Source organism: Fusarium tjaetaba (genome assembly GCF_013396195.1).
Source record: "Fusarium tjaetaba strain NRRL 66243 chromosome Unknown NRRL66243_c0000159, whole genome shotgun sequence".
NCBI classification, from domain to species: domain Eukaryota; kingdom Fungi; phylum Ascomycota; class Sordariomycetes; order Hypocreales; family Nectriaceae; genus Fusarium; species Fusarium tjaetaba.
The window spans coordinates 127382-148339 of NW_023501355.1; the positions used below are offsets into that span (position 1 = coordinate 127382).

The window sequence follows — 20958 nt, forward strand, 5'->3', positions numbered from 1 at the left end:
CCAGCATCGCCAAGCCCATTCCTTAGCACAGTGCTCCCTTGACGCATTCGCATTCCCCCAGAGTTTCCCTTGCGCCAAGGTACGTTCCTAAGGCCTTCAAGATCTCATCATTGCATTGTCTCTGAATATCAACACTCGTCACCCCACCTGGATTTCGAAATACAGCGACTTAGCCAATTCCATTTTCGTACATATCTCATTCGCAGCAGGCTGACAGGCAATTCAACAGTCTTGCGATCTAAACAAACGACGATTACTCGACTATCCCCTCCTTCAAATTCGCTAGACCTTAATCTGGTTCTAAGCGACTCCGACGACCCGACAGCGCGGAGCCATGAACACGCCCCACGCCCCCCGAACTGCGACGGCCCTGCCCCTCGACGACAACTCTCAAGACACAGGCAACAATTCTTTTAGAGGTCGTGATACCTCCCTTCGCACAGCTTCTCGTCCCATACCAGTTCCTGCACACACACCTTCTCGTGCTGGGGCCTCCCTTACACCAAATCCTCGTCGGCACGACCACGCCTACGCTACATTGTCCACCAGTCCCTTGTCGTCCTTCACGCTTCCTGATGTCTCTGTTACAACGCCGCCGCTTGCTCATTTCCGTGCTGATACAATAGCACCGACTTCCATACAAGAGGGCGAACTCCCGCAACCACAATCCAATACCCTGTCCATTGGATCACCGGCTATTCCAAGACGCTCCGTCAGTCCTGTGGGATCCTTGCGTATCTCAACTGACTTTGCTACACGTCCCGTAACCCCAGACCGCCGTGAATCATTCAACAACAGCAACGGGAATGGCAGTGGTTCATCCCGTGGCTCGTTGACGTTGAACCACAGGGCTTCGTCCAACAGCCTTCATCCCATCTCCCGGACACCAAGTCTTAAAGCTGCCTTGACTAACAGTCTTGGTTCTGCCAGCGGCACAAGCAGTTTGGTGCCTAGTCCTATTATTTCTGCTATGGGGGATATGACGCCCCTTCCAAGCCCGCTCATGTCGGGTGATTCCCCAGGACCCTGGAAGAGGCTGAGCGCAGGTTCTGCGTCACCTCCCCAACAGCGCCTCAAAAGCGTAGGAGAGGGCTCTGTTCTGGTTACGAGTACAGGTGAATCGATTGATGCAGCACTTTCCAATGGTGCCAAACGTAAAATCTATTCAACCCTCGAGCCCGGCGACCATGTTCATACACAATCGCCTTCTAACCAGCAGCCACGACAGCATACGAGAAACCGCAGCGTGAGCGAATACGTTCCTGATCCTATGGGCATTCCTAAGAGACAAATATCCGTTTCAGCACGACCCAACGCCGAGGCTTCAGCACGGTCCCATGAACCCCAGCTTCGAAGAGAGCTTAACCTTGCAGAATCGCGAGGACTTACCCCTTCTGTGGTTCAGCCACCAACTCCTCCACCAAGCGAGTCTTCGCGAGACTCTGCTGATGGCGCCGGCAAGCCTAAAGGACCCCGATTCGAATATTTCGAAGCAAACGGACGCAATGATAAGAAGCGGCGCCGATGGAGGGCCGTGCGAATGCTTGGTCAGGGAACCTTCAGTAGGGTCATGTTGGCTACAAGCCAGATTGAACCCGACGAAGACTCTCCCGAAGTTGATCATGGAAGGCTGACACCAAAACCGGAACAGAGCCTTGACCGTAAGACTTTGGTTGCCGTGAAGGTCTGCGAGCATGGTCCAAAAGGCGGCGCCAGCGAGGAACGCGTTGAGATGAGTCTAAAACGTGAACTTGAAATCATGCTTTCCATCCACCACCCCTCGCTTGTCGACCTAAAAGCTTGGAGCATTGAGCCTACTCGGGCCATCCTTGTCTTGAGCTATTGCCCTGGAGGTGATATGTTTGATATCGCGACCAGCCACCGTAGTGTGCTCAAAGAGCCTCTATTACGAAGAATATTTGCCGAAATGGTTGGTGCAGTGAGCTATCTCCACGAAAGGAGAATTGTTCACCGAGATATCAAACTCGAGAATGTCCTCGTCAACCTCACCCCCTCTGAGCTTGCAGACCCATCAATCGACTGGGCTACCTACCCTTACTCAGTGGTAATTCTGAGTGATTTGGGCCTTTCGAGACGCATCGCCGATGATGAGAAACTGGAAACTCGATGTGGATCAGAAGACTATGCAGCCCCCGAGGTTATCATGGGACAACCTTACGATGGACGAGCTACCGATGCTTGGTCACTCGGTGTTCTTCTGTATGCTCTTCTAGAGGCTCGGCTTCCCTTTGATCCTCACCCAGGTATGAGTGAAGCGCATCGCATGCGCAGTCGCACTAGCCACCGTATCGCGAGAGTCGAATGGAAATGGGTAGAATATTACGGTGATGACACCGACCACGATGGCGACGAAGCTAAGTTCAAGCAAAAGGGTCTCCTCGGTGCTATGGAGATCACAGAGGGGTTGCTAAGGCGAGCTAGGGGTCGTTGGACCGTCGACAAGGTAGCCAAGACTCCCTGGGTTCAGGGTGCCATCAACGTCGAAGGCGGAATACGTTTCCGCGAAGAGAAGGACGGCGAGGAAGTTTCCTGACATTCAATTTTGCGACTCTAAAGTCACAGAAAGTATCTTGACTTCTTTCAACTTGGACCAGAGGTCTGTTCTCGGATATTGCCCATAACCAACTTGATGATTCTTGAAACCATCGGTTGCACCACTGCCACCAAAATGGCGGCTCCCTTAAAACTACATTACAATCTATTGCGCGCCCCTTCTACGAATCTTTATACGACTACATGACGGGACAAGGGGGCACATGGGTAACGGATTGATCAAATCAGGAAGAATGATGGAAGGTGTTGTTTCATGGGTATCAGTATGATGCGGTTTGGTTGTGTATTTATAGCATTTGGTTGTGTTTTGGCATTTGTGCTTTGGCTGTCTTGGGTTTGGTTCGTTCTATCTTGACATCCTTTGTTGTTTTATCCTTCGATTACCCACTTTGTTTCCTCGTTCTTACATTAAACCATACCACTCGTAGGCTTTCAGGAGTAGAAAAAGGTTATACCAAAATGGATAGAAAGGTGTTTTCATACTCTATTATGTTCTCATGCCTAATGTGAAAAGCAAACTTCTCAATTGTGAGAAACTCTGCAACAAAGATAGTCTGTACTTGTTGCTACACTGATTCAACTACTCAGACTTTTGTCTAGAACAACATGCACTTTGGTAACAGTGGTTTCACTGAGGCATTGACTATGGTGATATCTTCCAGAGTAAGACTGAGTGCGACTTGAGGGGGTTTGCTGCGTGAACCCCCCTCTCGTAGACTGCAGCTTGTTTGCTCTGTTGCGTCGTAATAATGGCTGTCGCATTGGAAAGCCATTTTTCGTATTCTTATTGGCATCGTCTGATTCCACCGACGTCATTCTGTGCAAGAATGCCTTTATAAAGTATCTAGACAATGAGCATTCTATTCTGCAAAACGAACAACAGTTTCTTGTCTTCCCCGTAGACATGCCTAACTTCTTCATGCTTTCAAAAATGCTGCATCGATTTCCTCCTTCAGGCCTACCATGCTCGTATATCTTGTTCACATGCTACTCTTCATTCAGGGACTGAATCTGACAACGGTCGACGTTGACAGAGTTACCGGCCCGTTTATTGTTTCTTGCAGAGGTTAATTTGACTCAAGGTTTGGCTGCACTGCACATCGTATTTCAGGTCGTAATGCCACTGATGGCTCAAGTTAACGCCTTGGATTCCCGCAACAACAAAATATGCTTATATTGACGTCCAACTCCGGTTCGGGGGGTTTGTTCCCCCTCGTTGATGACTGGCCAGTCGCTTAACACAAGGTCACATTTGTCTTATCAGCTGGAACCCCTCTGTATCAGCTAAGAGATCTGCAAAGGCTGGCCATTGACCTGGCTATTTTTATCTGCTGGGGGACAACTGACAACGAACCATGAAGTCATGAGTCGACTCAGTCTACTGGGAGCTGTCCAATGAACACACAGTTCAATATCAGCACAAGAACTCAGCTCCCCCCTTGCTGCCTTGAATTTCCCCCCTTATCACTGTCAATCGAAAGGAAGAAAAGAAGGACGGATGGAACACGTAGGGGGCACATCAAGCAGGCTAGCTGTTGAGGTTGTCAGACGTGATGCCGCATCCAGTGATATGCACCGACTGGGCCGTAGACTATGTCTCGGGGCATTTAGCTAGAGACGCGGCGGATGCGGACCAGATCACCGTGTACAATGTGGCTTGACCCTACTGCTGATCTCAGCCTTGGCAGCGGCTTGCTCTTGATCAATCTGCTTCAATTGGACCCCTGAGAAAGAAACCGTAAATCTCGTAATAGCATCACGGCATCTGGAGTGATATTATGGAGTACACTCCAGTGACTGCTTTCAGGGACCCGATGACGAGCTTACTGGATCGTGCGAGATGGAGTTGCGGCATGATCTCCGTCGTTCAATGGGAGCAGGGGACAGGGGGTGCCGGCATCGAGCAAAGCACATGCAAGGCGACTCGCAAGCATGGGTTTGACTATGCTGTCTTGGGTCATATCCCCAGGACACTCGGGCACAAAACAGACGCTATCATAGCAACCTGAATTAGAGACAAAGACTTGTTCTTCTGATGAGTTGCATTGACGGTCATATCCGTGTGATATTTGAAAGAGTATTACATAGAATCACAAGCGACTCGTTATCTTCGAACGACACACATCAGTTCTTTGAGATAACTCGGCCGCTTTCTCGGCCGAGTACATTTCGACTTATGGGAGCCGTTGCCGGACCAGGGCTGTGTGGCATGTCATGGCTCCAGCCAACATGGAACGTTCCATTTTCAGCCCATTCCGGTACCCTCTCGTAAAAGCGAACGAGCAATCATAACTGAGCAAATGATTTCGCTCTGAACTTTGCAGTTGTCGAATCATTCAAGCAAGCAAGACTTTCCAAGGTTGATCTTGCGTTATTCGGGCCCAGTAAGGCGTTGTCAGTCCTCTTCGAAACATTCGAAATTTCCTTCTCCTCGGAACAAATTACGGGAAAACGAGACTTCTAAGACAACGGCGCCATGTGGACGGTAGGAAACGAAAGCCTCCAAGGCTCATTTGCAGGCTATCGGCGGGAGCCGGCTTGGCTACAGAGCCAGTAAGAAGCACGGCTCTCGCTCCCCCACAACATTGTGTCTTCCTTCAATTTGCAAGATAACCACTGTCCTAGGGCAGTCTCCTCATTTGATTGGAGCAAACTGACTGAAGATCGATAGAGCTCCTTCGCGTCGAGATACAGAGCTTCGCAGCAGAACCTGCGTCTCGGTACCCTGATTCGCGCTCAAGCAGCAATCCTTCCAGGGTGACAATGCCTGGCAAACTTCGTCACTAGCCACTTAGACCAACTCACGGTGTGGCCTCAGAAACAGCAGGTCGAACAGACAGTGGCGTGCGCCACGGCCGAAGCGATCGGACGGCCAGTAAAGTTTCCAAGTTCAAGTCAGAGTCCCAAGCTTCTCCGAAACCATTCCCATTTCTTCCTGTCCACCGAATGTGCCGTGCCGATCGTATTGTCACTCTTGCAGCACCTGACAATATCAGGGGAATAGAGTTGCGTCTTGTCTCTCGTGGTGCCTTTGATTCAGCTGAGCTGAGAGAGAAAACCAAGATAACGAAGCCTTCTGGAATATCTCAGAACTCAATCCTCTCAGAGCATACACACAGGATAATACGCTGGAATGCTCATCCCCTCGGCAGATTTCCCTGTCGGTACGAGCCCCCAGAGCCGTATCGAGTCAATATGATTGGTGCTTCTGAGTTAGGGTGGTGTCTCCGTCTTGTCCACCTTCTGCTTTTGGCCGTTTGGTCGCATGCTCTCACAAGCGCACCCCTGAAAGCTTTCATCTCACTGGTTGAATATCATCGACCCCAGCGATGGCGTTGTCTTTCTAAGTTTCTAGTGCAGCCTTATCGGCCCTTCTTTCTCTGTGCTGCTGAATCTCCAATTCATAATTCGTTCTCTTGAGGTCGTTCTCTCTTTTATCGCCTCTGCACTGCCTGGTAACTCGAGTCGTTGGTTTTGAGAGTCATTGCTGCTGTGTTTTAGCTGTGCCTGGATGCTTTTTGGCCGCGTTTGGTTTTAACCATAAACCCCTCGGAACTGCTGAACCGAGGATATGTCTGTTTCCCTCTTATCTCCCTCAAAGAGCCCACTCCAGCCTCCTCTAGACAACATATTGGGTTGCCTTTCTGGGAAACTTTGGCGAGGGAACTTTTGCTGGCGCTCTCTCACGCGCATTACTTGGCGTTCTGGCCGTGGACGCTCCCCGTCTTTTTTCTGGCTCCCATTGCATTGATGGTCCTATCACAGCACCGCCCATATCTTGTCTAGCTGCTGCGTCAAGTCTGGGGAACGATAACGTTAGCAAGCCCTGGCCATTGCTTTGGTGCGACTCACTGCACTGTCCTACAGGCGGCAGACACCCCAGTCCTTGTAGTGTCCGCTGGGTTGTCGTTCTTGGTTTGGTTCTGCTCGCTCTTGCCTGTCTGTACTGTCCGTTCGAGCGCTCTTCCTTATTATACGTACCGATAGACATGAGCGTTTCTGCCCGCCTATTCATCCTCCCGTTCTTGAACCTCCATCTGAGCTCTCCCGCTCGCCACATTAACGAGTGATGAATTCTCGCATTGGCGACTGAGGACACAGCCGAGGCCTTCGACTCGCCTCAGTCCGTCATTGACTGCCTTTCAGCCAGCGGACCGGGCCTCTCACGTCCGGCCTGGGCATCACCGGCGACATGTTTAACCATTCAGCAGGCGGGCCTCGCCCTTCCGACAACAATGAGGACCCGTCGTATGGTTTCGCCGACCAAGGCTGGCACAGGTTCACCATGAACAATAACAACACAAATAGTTTCTCGACGGGAAATTCGCAATCATATCACGATGGCGGCGCATCCTATGGCGACTCATCCGGCATGGATTGGGCGCCAACTCCATCAGCAGAATATGACATGCGATTCGATCAACACGACCCCATGTCTCAAGATGTCGAACTCGATAACATGAGCTCTTCTCATGGTGGAGGAGGTGGCGTTGGACGTCTGGTTGCGCATTTCGAGAACAAATCCTTTGCGCCCCCTCTACCTCCAAGACCATCGAACGTCGTAACAAGCCCAGTGCATCAAGAGCCTCCCGTTTCCTCGCCGTTCGGAAACTTCAGTGTCACCTCGCCTATCGTTACAAGTCCTCTTGACAGTCCTGCAGAGCCCAACTATGGACTCTTGAGTGGTCATTCAAGAGTCACCAGTCCGATCGTTAGCCCGCCGCCCGCCCTCGCTTTTGGCGGATTTCATGATATACCAGTCCACAGTCCAGGCGTGGGTTCGCCGTCCGGTCCTTTCGGAAGCATGAACAGTTTCATGGTCAACAACAATAGAGTGACGACCCCGATGGAGACAGCATCCATGGCTGGGCCTTCAATGATGCCAAATTCTAGCATGAACGCCAAAATCACCTCACCCGGTCCAGTCACCCCAGGTGTGCCGGGTACGCCTGGATTTGCCATATGGCGACCACCAGTACCAATGACTTCTAAACCCTCCTTGGATCAACCACAAGGTAGCAGCACTTCCTCAAATTCCGGCTATTTCGCAAAACCCCCGATCCCCTCTACACCTAAACCTGTGATGAACGCCGGAAGCCAGCTGGTCTTGGATTTCAATACCAATTCCACCTTTAATGCTAAAGGCAAGGCCCCTGCGAAGCCGCCTGTCAAGCCGCCTAGGCCTGTTCGACAACCCTCCCGATCATCAATGTCCACACCTGGCCCTTTTAGCCCTTCTATTAAACAGGAACCCTCTACACCACAACTTTCTCAAGCCTCCACCTCCTCTATGCTGCCTCCGGTATGTTTCGTGGGATCTCAAGCGGGGGAACCCATTACTAACTCGTCTCAGAATGAACGAAGACCTTCTGTATCTCAACGATCTCAAGCAGGAAGCCGCCCTTCAAGAGAACAGGTTCCCGCTGAGGCATGGGAATCTTTCAAGCACACAATTCGTAAATTGTATCTTGAGGAGAGGAAACCACTTAAAGAGGTCATGTCTGTCATGGCCGACCAGTATGGCTTCCAGGCAACGTAAGTCCTTATTCATCTCCCACCGAGTGCCATAACTCATCCTTTGTAGACCAAAAATGTACAAGACCCGATTCTCGCAATGGGGTTTTGTGAAGAATAATACTGAAGAGGAAGTGAAGCGCCTGCTGTCCATGAAGTTCCAGCGCGACGCCGAGGGCAAGGTGTCTGAATTCGTTCGTAACGGCAAGGTTGTTAATTTGGGCACCTACTTGAAGAGAAAAGGTGTTACCGAGTATGACTTGGTCGATTTCGAACTGCCTGCCGATTTGCCAGCACATATCAGATGCAGAACACCAACTCCGCCTCCAACACCAGGATATCTCCAATCACCGGATCTCCTTCGGGCTCAAGAAATCATCATCAGCAACATGAGAAAAGCGTTCTTGCAATGTCGACAGTTCGAAGTCGAGACTGACGCCCAAGTTGGATGGCAAACTATCATGGTGTGGGGAGCGGGCTCAAGTGATCTTCTTCTTGAGGCTAACCACTATTTCGAGATGAAGGACCACGATCAGGGTGGTCATTTCCTGATGAAGGCTTTCCAGCAGCTTGAATCAGATCTGAAGAAGTTGTCTCCTCAGGGAATCAAGGAGTTGCTTCTGGGTATGGTTCATCGCGATCCAGGAATGATGACGGCCCTCTGCAAGTATTTAGCGGCTTACTCGACGACCAACTTCGAGAGGTCACATCCTCTGCGGCAGATCTTCTCTTGCTTATATGAGGTGCAACAGAAGCATGGCCCAGGCACACTATCGGAATTGCTGTGGGGAAGCATTCCAACCATCGCTGAGGAGCTGGAGGCCATTTATGGTCGCAAGCATCCCTATGTGGCTCGAACATGGGTTGACCTCGCCATGTTTTATAACCATGTGAATCAAGAGCGACTAGAAAAATTGGTTGGAGAACTACGACTGCTGCAGCGACAATTGGAGCAACGACTAGGCCCTGAAAGCGTTGACGTCCTCGTTCTCCGATATACAATTGTCCAGTTGATGTTCGCGGCTCACCCTCAATCTGATGCGACCAAGCAAGCAACGATCGACCTCTGGCATCACATGAGAGGCATGGGACTTCTATTCCCTATTCGTAGTCAGCAACCGAACATGTTCTGCTATCATAGTCCCGTCAAGGTCGATCCTTGGACGAAGCGCTGTCGGCGTCGATACGATTCTGGTGTTCAATTCCTCGAAGAACATGTCGGGGTTCGTGTTGTCGTGTACTTCGAGGAGGACTTCCATACCACGGAGCACGCACCAGAACATATTCCTCACCAGCAGCAACAACGCCAGCATCAGCACAGCCACCAATATCAGCATCGGCAGTCACAGCAGCAGCAACGCCCACAACAGCTCCAAGCACAGGACTCGTGGGCGGCCGCGATGGGGCAGCAAATGTCGAGCTCAAAATATTCGTTCATCTGAGCAGGATCTCAGATGGTTTATTGTTCTTGGTCTTGATGCGTAGGATCGGGATCTGGCGTATGTAATTCGACGAAGCCGGTGTTTTCAACAAGTATTGGTGGCGGAAGCGGCTTCAACGACTGCACGATATACTAGTACACGCGTTGCCAGTATATGTACATATCTTGGTACCGATAACTTTGGATTCGATCATGATCCCATTGATGATTACACAGCCTGGAGTCTGGTACCGAGCAAGCATATCTTTTCTTTGTGGGTTTTAACGTCTCATGGACTGGCGTTTATTCTTTGGGTTTTGCGTTAGCCAGCACAGCACAGCGCAGCGCAGCGGGATTTGGGGGGAAACGTGCTTGAACATTTTGGTTTTGGTCGGTTATGATATGACATCCCCCATTGTATAATAGTAAGTAACTGACGCGTCGGGTATTGATGAGACGAGACGAGGTTGGATGATGGCGGAGTTTGGGGAGTCTTCAGAATGACGGCGCTCTAAAGAGAAATGGAGAGGTTTACATTGAGAAGGTGCAAGGCAGGCGCGAAGGTTTGGAACCAAAGGTTGGAAGGAAGGATATGAACAAACCCCTCCACAACGAGGGAAGGCGATACCCTGGGCCAAAATTACAAGTCGATACCTTGGTAGTGAAATCAGGTAATACAAATAGACATTTATCTACAAAACATATATAAATTGTACTTGTTTCCAACCACTGCTTCCGACAACATTACTTACTTAGTCTTTATGTCTTCATCAGTTCTGAGGTTCAAATGGTCGCCGCAGCCATGATCCCTGCGAGTTATTTCCGAGCTACCCCCGGCACAAAACGAAAACCTCTACAAATCCTCATCATGACAACCTCTCCACCGTTCAAGCCCCCATCATGCGCCTGTCCAACCCTTCAGCCCTCGCGGGCCTCCCTTTCACCTCCCTGAAACGATTCTATTCTTCATCGCGCACCGTCCAAAGTAAGTCAATTCCCGCCTTTGCCCTCCCGAAGTCTCATCATGGACGCTAAACCCACGGTCTTCCAGAAAATGACGTCCTCTTCCTGCGCCAACAGGGTATTAAAGCTCCCAAATGGCATCTTTCGTCTCCTCTCCGCGCCGATACGAAAATAAGACTTGGCTATGGTGCCTCTATCAATTCGTCCGAGCTCATTGGTCGCCAGGTGCTTGATGTTGTGAATGATAGCTCGGGACGCCCTGTCACTCTTCATGAACCGACATTGGCTTCATACATCATTAACAGCCCTCGACAAGCCACACCGGTGCGATGCAGTGCCAATTGAACTCAACAACTATTACTGATATAATTGATTCTTAGATCTATCCCCACCATGCGAACACCATCGTGTCGCTCCTCGATTTAAACCTTTCCCGGCCTGGTGAAGAGGAACATGACGCAGATCCCAATCACCCGGCCCAGCCGTTTGAGATATTTGAGGCTGGTACTGGAATGGGGAGCTTAACGCTACATCTCGCTCGTGCTCTTCATGCAGCAAATCCAGCTGTACCTCCAAGCCTGCGAAACACCCTTTGCACGGCACGCTACAGGACTGATGGGTTTGGTCTTGATCTGACCGACGAGGACCAGGCTGCCCTTAACTCTTACCGGTCCAGCCGTCGCGCCGTGTTACATACCCTTGACCGGAACGTTAAACACTCGCGCGCAGCGCATAAACTGATTCGCCACTTCCGCCGCTCTTTGTACTTTCCTACTATAGACTTCCATGTCGGCTCCGTAGACGAGTATATCTCATCCCGTCTGGCTGAGACGGATAACCAGCCTTTTTTGTCTCATGCAATTCTCGACCTCCCGTCCGCTCACGACCACGCTTCCCAGGTTATTCAGGCCCTTCACCCTAACGGCCTTCTTGTCATTTTCACACCCTCCATTAGTCAAATCGGCGACTTCCAAACCTGGGTTGCTCGCACAGGCCAGCCCATGCGCCCTGAGAGGGTAATTGAACTTGAGGTTTCGACAACGGCCGACGGTGTTCTTGATACTGGTGGTGGCAAGGAGTGGGATGTCAAAACCGTTATCCCCAGAGAAAACCCTGAGGGCGCTGCAGTGCAGGTCATGCGACCTAAGGTGGGTGAGCGAGTCACTGGTGGTGGGTTTGTAGCTGTTCTCAGGCGATGGCCTGTTGATCAAATACGCCCCCAAGCTGAGTCCTCTACACAGGAGAGTTCTTCTGAAGTTGAGTATGAATTTGAGGATGAGGAAGCTTCTGAAGCTGAGGGAAAACCAGAGGTTGAAGAAACTACTCAAGCTGAGGGCACGGTGGGGACTGAGCCAGCGAAGACTGAATGATGTTCATGAATCGTAACAATCTATAAATCTTGTACAACACAATCTGTATAGTAGACTTTTAAACCTATAGGGTTTAGGCATATATAAGGCAAACAATAGACGAAGCAACGAATGTAATAGGAGTGGAAGAACAGTAATGCCGCTTGCTATCTCGTTCTGGCTCCCCAAAGCATGAATGGGTATCTCTATGCAACATGCTCAAATATCAAGTCGTATCTCCTCCTCACATTCAATCATCAAGATTTCATAATCATCCCTGTCCCGTCTTTCTTTTTCCCCCAATCATTTGCACTCCTTTTCCAAATTCTGCGGAGTGCAATGTCCAGCATTTCCCCCATATTAAGAACCCAAAAAATGACCCCGTAGCTTGAAATACCAGTGCATCCAGTGCGTGGTCTAACCCAACCTGCGGCACCGAAGATTAATCAAACAAGTAAAAAGAACTTATGCCTCTGCTGCAGAGGAACGAAATGAAATAAAGATTGCTTTCCGTGGTTCAATCTTGTGGTATAGCCTCTTTTTCTGAGGAATGGGCTTGCGCCGCATGGACTCTTCCAACCTGTAATGCTTTCCAATTAAACTTGCGTATCTTGCGCAATGTTGTGACCGATAAGGAAAAGTAGAGGAAGAAAATTTGTGTTGTGTTAAGTGCTTAGACACTGGTGATGCGCTCAAGAGGAGCTCGAGCGCAGCAGACCATGAGCTTCAGGCTTGTACCGAGCTCTTCAGACTCAGAGAGCAGAGACTTATCGGTCCAGATGCTCTTTCCAGAGGGGTTCTCAGCTGCGTTCTCATAGCATCGTGTGTACCACCATCGGCCAACGCGACTGACCATCTTGGTGATGCCCTCGTCTGCCAAGGGGCTGTCATCACTCATCATCTCGGATAGACTTGGCGGATCCTTCTTCTTCTCAGCAGTAGTCTTGCCCTTGTCGGCCTTGCTGTCTGAGCGACTGACAGAACTTGCCACAGGCACACCCACTCGTGCTGCCTTGATGGTAGTGAAACCAACCTTGCCGAGAAGACGAACAATGAGGTCCGCGGTCGATCCGAGACTAGTATCAGGTGTCTTCTCATTGATCCTCTCTTTGAGACGGCGGACTGTACGCCGGCCCCGGTTGCCCATGTTGTTCAGGTCAACGTCAAGAATGGAGAGCTCGATGAAGCCTCCTGGCTTCAGCACACGACGAGCTTCAGTGAGGATGCTGCGGTAGTATGCTTCAGGAGCTGCGACGGGGAAGCGGTACACAACAGCCGTAAAGCTCTGAGGGGCGAAGGGAAACTTGTCAAGGTGAGAGACGTATTGGATCTGATGGTGGTTTGGAGGGCTGAGAGGAAAGCTCGAAGATGAACTCTTGAGTTCTTCAGGAAGAGGAGCGCGAGGAGAGAGGTTGAAGAAGGTAGCAGCCGGATATGTTTCCGCAGCGTAGAATGACCAGTCATCGTTACCAAGGCCATCAATCACAAGGATCGAGTGCCTCTTCAGTGATCCCTCAACAGGTACCAGTTCGTGGCGAACGTCACTGAAGAGAACATGCCCAAAGGTAAGCCACTTGCTTACCGTCATTGAACCAACTCTGAGATTGACTTGTGCGAGTGGTGACCCATCCTCCGAAGAGGAACTGGCATCAGATCGTCTTGTCTTGTGGGAAGATCGACTGCTTCGCCGAGATACCTCGCCAGTTTCAGGCACCTCGGTGTTGGTATTGGTGTTGCGATCTTCATAACCCGAAACAAATTTAGAGACTGAGAAGGGAGTACTAGGGCTTGGGTGAGGTTGGAAGGCCGCCCGAAGACGTTCAGTCATATCGGCGCTGCAAGTGCTGGAGATGGTTGTTGCCTTGGATTGTCGGCTTGCCTTCTTATCGAAGACAATCGTCGGCGACTCCAAGGGCTTCTCCTTGCTAGCCAGCTTCGACTCGTAAGTTTCAAGGTGGAACGGTGTACCTCGTGACGAAGTTGCTGAGGGAAGTGCTTTGCCAGCATCTTCTCCAAGGAGATCATCATACTCATCCCACACCTCATCTTCGGCGGGAGGATCGCAAGGCTGCGGGATCACGGCAGTAGAGCCAGAGAAGGCGAGAATGCCAGAACAGCTAGAGCTAGATGTACCAATAGTTCCCTCGGAGTCCTTGCGAGGCGAAAAGGCTAAGAACTCTTTTTCAACCCGACTCAAAGCAGGAGGGTTGGAGTCTCTTGATGAGAGGTTGTTTGTGCTTCCTGCTGTTGAACCATCGGTAGTCAAATCGGGGACAGGAGTCGAGGGCCTGGAAGGCGAAGGGCCTTTGGCTATTGACTCAGGGTCATAGACCTCAAGGTTCTCAGGTGCCAGCTGCATGCTAGCTCTGAAAGGCCTAGAAAAGCTCATAGGTGACACATGTTCAGTACGGTTGCTCACAACCTTGGGGATCCTTCCGACTTGAGGAAGTCGGCTTCGTCGACCAGCAGTGGTGCTTGTTGACGGAGGCTGAAGAGTAGGCTTCTTGGACATTAAAGTCTGCTGGGGTACAGGCAGCCGAGGCTTGGTCTTCATCTCGATGCTCTCACGCCTTGGGGGTCTAGCTGGCTCTACAGGTCGCACCGGGGAATTGGCTGACGACCGCATCTCTGGTGTACCTTGCGAAAGCTCGGGAGTATCACCAACACTCGGTGACTTTCCGTAAACCTCGGCAAACCTCAAGACATCTTGAATGTCCATGGGCTCGCTGTCCTCTTGCTCTGACGAATCCATCATGGCGTAGAATGCAAGGGGCTTCTTCTCCACTGGTTTGACAGTAGCTGAGACCTTCTCACTTTGCTTAGGTTGCTGCGTCTGGGTTGATCTTCCAAATAGATTCCACTTCCGAGGTGACCGAGATCTCTTGATAAGTTTCTTGGGTGCAGGGTGAGAAGTCTTAGCCTCGTGAGAAATCTCCCGTTGCAGTTCGAAGTGGGATTCATCAGACATCACACTAGTATCAAAGCTTGTCATAGACGACGATGCATAACCTGATGTGTTGATGGGTTGAGGCAGCTTCAGGGGATCATCCGGCGAAGATCGGAGACGATGGACAGATCTTCGGAAAGCCAACGTGGACTTCATCGTAGGGCCTTCAGAATCACTGCTCTCGGATGGACGACGAGCACCAAAAGCCGGGTGTAGGGTGCGTGACATGGGCGATGGCCACAAAGTGTTTCGAGGCTGCTCTTGAGATACTGCCAATGACTGCGAGCTTCCGAATCTCGACTCCTCGGTCGCCAGGCTCTGTGAGCTTACACTTCGAGAGATTTCAGAGCTTGCATTTCGATTCTCGATAACCGCACCTCCAGCGATGACCACTGGGTTGACCCGGTCTGTGAAGAAGGAATCGTTGCTAGAACGGGGTTCCTGAGTTGTTTGACTACCAGGAGAATTGCGTGTCATGTTGCTGATACTGCCGCTGCGTCTCTTGTGAGCACCAATGCGTCCATAGCCTTCATGGCCTGTGCCAGCTACAGGACCCTTGCGGAGAGTCTTCTTTTCCTTCTCGTTCTTCTCGACTTGTGTTGCGTTGGCATGCTTCTTGCGACTAAAGAACGGGAAGCGCGAGAAAGAGGAGGTTGCCACATTAGGGCTCGGTGTGCGCGTCATTCGAGGTGGCTCGAGGCCCTTACGCTTCTTCGATTCGGCGGTTGGCTTGGCTGCCGATTGAGCATACAACTCGCCTCTGATGGGCAGCTGCGAGGTTGATGCTGTTCGACCTCCATGAGTGTACTGTGGCTTTGGGGGCGACAGAGCTGCTGTAGCCGCAGATTCACTTCCACGTCTTTCGGTTGATGGGAGGGATTGACTGGAAAGATTGCTGTGGATAACTGGCATGGGGTTGAATAGTTGAGATTGCATGTCGGGGGTGCCATCTCTGCTGGGCCGTGAAGGGGGCACAGCTCTTGGGGAGGCAGAAGATTGGGCACTTCCCTCAGGGGAGGGGGATCGTAAAACAGGTCTTGATACCTTGCGTACCGACTTGGGCGACGATGTCTCCTCACGAAAGTACTGTGATGACTTCCGTGGTGGAGGACTGGGTGGAGACGGAGGCAGATTCTTGGTCTTCTTCTTGATGGTGGCTTCTCGAACGGTAGAGTTCGACGAGGATGAAGTCAGGGACTCTCTAACAGCTGCGAGGCCATGAGGATCGACAGTGATGGCATCAACCTCGTTGGGGAAACTTCCACCGGCTCTTCGTGTCACAGGAGGTCTGTTGAGGATAGGACTTTGCAGTCGGTTCTTGTTCTGGGCGCGAAGGGGTGCAACAAGACCAGGAGACTGGGAAGCAATTGAGGTTGGCGTGGTGTCACGACTATAGGACCCTGGTCCAGGTGACTCGGAGAACCTAGTAGATGGGCTTCCACTAGTTCCAGAAAACAGTAGGCTGGCTGGAGTTGGAGGTGGAAGATCGTGTGTCGCTAACCGGAACGGAACCTCAATGCGATTATCCGAGCTGTCAGACGGACGTCGAATGTTGCGATAACGGTCCAGTTCGGGGTAGATCACTGGTGATTTGGAAGGTTTCTTTACCTCTACAACCTCAGCAATTTGGATCTCGGCAGGGCTGCTGGTAAGTTCTCTGTCCAGATGGAAGCCGAAAGCAGGGTCGAGTGAGCCTCGGCGCTTATGCTGGGACGAAGAAGAAGAGTCTGTACGAGATGAGCCAGTCCGTGTTGTCTTGACATCACCGGATAATGATGACTTCTTCCTACGCAGAACGTTTGGGTTAGACCTTGGGTTGTCCATGGACTGGGCTGATGATGATGATCCAGAACCTCCACGATGGTTGGCAGTTGATCGTGTGGATGCTGAAGTTGAAGAAGAACCCCATGATTGGGCTTGATGAGTAAGGCCAGGTCGTGGTACAGGTTGAGGAATTGATGGTCGTCGAGTAGTAGAAGGTTGAGGAGGTCTTGCTGATGGACGTGAGATGGATGAGGGCTTCGGTAATGGTCGTGGGATCTCTTCCCTCCTTCCTGATCTGTTGAGTGGCTTTGGAGCATTCGAGGTAACTCCAGGCTCAGTTCCCATTGTCATTCCCGGACCAGGCCGTCTTATGCGAGACGGCTCCGAGGGCCTGGTCGGGATACCAGACCCCAATCTGTAAGATTCCATCTTCCAACCTTCTTCAGGATCGATTTCGTGTACTTAATCCCATATTTCGCCGGGAAGATTCTGAGCAGGTGTACGATATATATGAAAGTCCAAAAAAAAGAAAAGTAACCCAGACCGTGAATCGGGAGAGCGAGGTAGAGTCGTCGTTATTAGTGTGGAGGGGAATCGTTACTCTAAGAATTGGTGTGGGTAAATTTATCAGCTCGAAGAGGCCTAGTTCGTTGGGTGATGGTGTGGGCTGTGGGATGAACCCGCGTCTAAAAGTTTGGTTGACGGACGGACGGTAGAGCTGGCGCTTCGGTTGATGTGATGAGTGTTTGAGGTGCGGGCTTTAGTACAGTAGTGTCGTTCCAAGGTTGGAGTGTAAGTGGAGGAAGTGAGACAGGACAAGGAAGAGGGAAAGGATAATTAGATGAGTTGAAGAAGTTTAAGAGATGAAGAGACAATGCAATGGTAGATAGACGACAAGGAGACACAAGACAGGACAGTGGCAAAACTAGAGAGCGAACAGGTATAGATATGATAAGGTAAGAAAAGAAAGTAAGTAAGTCAAGAGGAGAGAGATGGTAGGTAGCAGCGGGGAGGGCCGAGACGGAAACGGGAGCATATAACTAAGGTAGGAAGACAGAGGTACAGTAGTATTTAGGCAATGGACGGCCTTTCTGGGGCCATCATCATGAGTGGACGACGACATCTGGTACATGAATACATGGACGGATGGGCAGAGGTACATGCTAGGTATGCTTGGGAGAGAAGAGAGAGAGAGAGAGAGAGGATGGAGGACTCTGACTGTGGCGTTTCTCCTAATCCTGGTCTGGCCTGGGAGGTTGCAGGCATTGCCTTGCCAGGCATTGCATCTCGGGCGTGGAGTCCGCCCATGCAATGCGATGCGATGCGATGCGATAAAACCCTCCCGCCAAGTTTGACTCATCCGTTTGGTCAGCGAGAGTCTAGAGAAAACACTGCAGCCAGCAGCTGGTACCTAGTCTAGTATCCGTCGCTGCGGAGCACATCAACTCCAAGCGTGCTACTGCGCCGCGTTCCCTCCTTCGGGGTGCATATCCATATTATCCTATGAGAAAGCACTCATGGCATCTTGACGCAGTGATTGGGCACCACACCCTTGTAGCGATTTGCACTCCCAATCCTGGTCACCTTGAAGGACCCTTGGTGTGGGCTATCCATAGTGGGGCTTCACAAAGAGAGAGACCAAGAGAGACAGAGACGGAAACGTGAGAGAAGGACATCTTTAAACGACTGGTTAACCTTGAACTGGGCTGGGCTGGACCGTTGACATTAGTTAGTTAACTTACATAGTTAGTAGAGTGGGCCAGAAAGGGATGGGCCGATGGCCGCTCATCATGGACTAATCTTGGATCTCCAGTTATAACCCGAGATGTTGGAGGAGAGACAGACAAAAGGGTGGGTAAACAATAAGGAGGAGTGCGTACACAGATATGGAAAGATAACGTCGAATCATAGTCTAATACCTCTCTCATATGAAAAAAGCCTGACCAAGAACTGATGCGGGTGCAGGGTATATAGTCCTGATATTTGGTGGTTGCGTCCCGTTTGGGAGATGATGAAGCTGTGTGAGGGGGGGCAGGAATGGTATTCCCAGTGACTGATTATCTTTTCTCTCGACGTCTCGAATTTCCAATAGTCAGGGGTCGTGAATCTATGTCCGGAGCCGAAGGACAGAGCCGTGGGTGTCAAGACAATGAGAGTTTGGAGCAGGGTATCATCATCTCGATGGGGAGTAGGAAACTGTCCGTGACTCCGAGTTAGAGTAGAAACATGACGGACGGCGCTTGTTCCTTGTTCTTGTTCTTCAGCACAAATATGCGACGTCGTTGGAGGCATATGCATGTCTTAGACATGCATATCAAATGTCTCACTTTGTTCCTCTCCCACAGGTTAATCTGGTCTGCATGTCTCTGAAATGTCTTGCCCACAGCCAGCCTCACCTTCCAGATCCGTTGATCAATATTATGAGCGTAAGCAAACACCAGACGCCTATAGTCTCGTCTCGTCTCATCTCATTGAGGGTAGTAATCTCGATTGCGAATAGCAACAAAACTTGGACTGTAATGTTACTGCATGGACCTTCACATCCAACCATGAGTGGACCTGGCATTCACATTTTTAGAATTCAGGGTAAGCTTTTACCGTCCCAACGGGCGAGTCCCGTTATAAAATCGCCCCGCATTAGGGAAAGTCTATCATTATCGGATCCTTGGTAGGATGATCTGACAGTATTCATCTCGAATTGTATATCTTTCCTGCCATTTTCGCAATATGACATGAAGTCCAAGACCTCGAATCAACTCCTTCAGTGGCAGGACTTGGTCGTCGTTGGTCGCTGACCGGGGGTGAGAGATCCCTGGGGCGAAATACCTACACCCTCGATCCTGTCGGTCAAACACCAAGCCCCAGACCAGCTGCATGAGTTGCATCTGCAGCCAAGGTAGCGGCCAAGTTGGTACAAGAATAGCATCATGAGAGGAGTCCGTCTTTATGGGACCATTCTCTGCGGCGTCTATGCTAGACGCGAGAATGTTGGGATAGCAGCAGCAGCAGCAGTTTGCACGCCTCTCACGATACTAGAGCACGATACTCAACAGACAGGATAGGACTCACAGCTTCAGCGTTCAACGTCCCGCCTTATCCCGCTCTACGAATTTGCTTTGTCCCGTAAACACGAACGCCTCGTCCCTCGCCCTCCCTCCCATTCGTTGAAAATCCCAACGCAAAGCGCCCACGGGTGTCAATCGCCAAAGGACTCATCGATGCCATTGGTTGCTGTTCAAAGATTTTCTACCAATGAATCACACGCACTCGCACTCTCTCGTTTCACTCCATGACCCGTCAGAATGGACCCCAGGATAATGATAACCCTCTCTCCTGCATGTCTGTCGTCCTTTTCCTTGTAAAAAGTCTACGATGAGTGAACGACTAATCCACAATGTGTATCATCGTTCGCCAATCCTCGCTGCAAAAAACTATGTCTTGCTCAGACCCCTGCACTTGGCTATTGACATGGGGTCCTATAATTCGGTAGAGGCGATGGCGAAGAGGGAGCTCAAAGTCGGTACGGTATCCAACAAGATACGGATCGTTCAGTCATGAGCGAAGCGATGAGCGATTGCGCGATATAGGTCTCCGTCTTCGTATTGGCCAACGTAGGCAGACAGTCAAAGTTCACCGCCATGCATTGTTAGTCTCGTGACAGGCACTTTGGACAAGACACCACGAGACCAAAAAAGCAACCCCAGGCAAAACGGTCGGCAGTCGAAAAGAAACGCACCATCCTGGTGTTTCCGACGTCATTCCAAGACACAAGGCATTCTCCGATTCTCATACGTGCTGGCAGCCTTATCACGAGGTCAGGTCCCAAACGTTCGGTGAGAGCCTGAGCCTCTAGAGCCTCCAAGTAAGACCCAGATCGGTGTGTGCGGCTAGGCCCTGTCTCTAGAGCAAGCTTGGCTAGCTGAAAGACGTCCAGCTTGGATAGTGGCAAGGCGAGAATCATTAATGCGCTGGCAAGGCGGCAAACGCGTCTTGACGTCGACATCTCACCGATTGTCCATGAATTCCATGTCGTACCTGGATCAGTCTTAGATCTTGCTGCAGGACCCGGCATGATTTGGTGAACATGTTTCCAAAAGTGGCTACAAGAGAGGCATCCCATATGCAGCATGCAGCTCCGCCACAGCAAAAATGAAAAATTTCCCCATATCCGCCACAGGTTCACAGATCCTTGAGGCTGGTGACCCTGATTTCTGGGAGTTGAGATGCCTTCACTGACGTGGCAGATCGCGCGTGGCTGGCCACTCCGGCAGCCGTACCTGAAGCCTCAAGCCCTACTCAGGCCAGGCCAGGTCCCCCCTGTCCATGTGGCTTGTCAGTCGGCCGAGCGAATAAGGTCCCATCTGAGATGCTTGTCCTGTCCCCTTGCAAAGTCACTCGAATTCGAGATCAAAGTACTCTCTACTTGG

General features: G+C 50.9%; 4 protein-coding genes across 4 annotated transcripts; 3 read left to right on the plus strand and 1 right to left on the minus strand.

Annotated features, from left to right (window-relative positions):
• Positions 1 to 334: 334 nt before the first annotated feature.
• On the plus strand, positions 335 to 2554 carry FTJAE_7849 (CAMK kinase; the record flags this gene model as incomplete). The annotated part of the gene is made up of 1 exon (XM_037354604.1): positions 335 to 2554. The coding sequence occupies one exon, from the start codon at positions 335 to 337 to the stop codon at positions 2552 to 2554; it is 2220 nt and encodes a 739-aa protein (XP_037205105.1).
• A 4212-nt stretch (positions 2555 to 6766) lies between these two features.
• On the plus strand, positions 6767 to 9530 carry FTJAE_7850 (clr5 domain protein; the record flags this gene model as incomplete). Its single annotated transcript, XM_037354606.1, has 3 exons — positions 6767 to 7876; positions 7928 to 8109; positions 8159 to 9530. 3 exons carry the CDS (start codon positions 6767 to 6769, stop codon positions 9528 to 9530), a joined length of 2664 nt encoding a protein of 887 aa, XP_037205106.1.
• An 878-nt stretch (positions 9531 to 10408) lies between these two features.
• FTJAE_7851 (tRNA (adenine-N(1)-)-methyltransferase) lies at positions 10409 to 11841 on the plus strand (the record flags this gene model as incomplete). Its single annotated transcript, XM_037354607.1, has 3 exons — positions 10409 to 10493; positions 10560 to 10795; positions 10852 to 11841. The coding sequence occupies 3 exons, from the start codon at positions 10409 to 10411 to the stop codon at positions 11839 to 11841; spliced, it is 1311 nt and encodes a 436-aa protein (XP_037205107.1).
• A 652-nt stretch (positions 11842 to 12493) lies between these two features.
• FTJAE_7852 (uncharacterized protein) lies at positions 12494 to 16876 on the minus strand (the record flags this gene model as incomplete). Its single annotated transcript, XM_037354608.1, has 1 exon — positions 12494 to 16876. The coding sequence occupies one exon, from the start codon at positions 16874 to 16876 to the stop codon at positions 12494 to 12496; it is 4383 nt and encodes a 1460-aa protein (XP_037205108.1).
• Positions 16877 to 20958: the final 4082 nt, after the last annotated feature.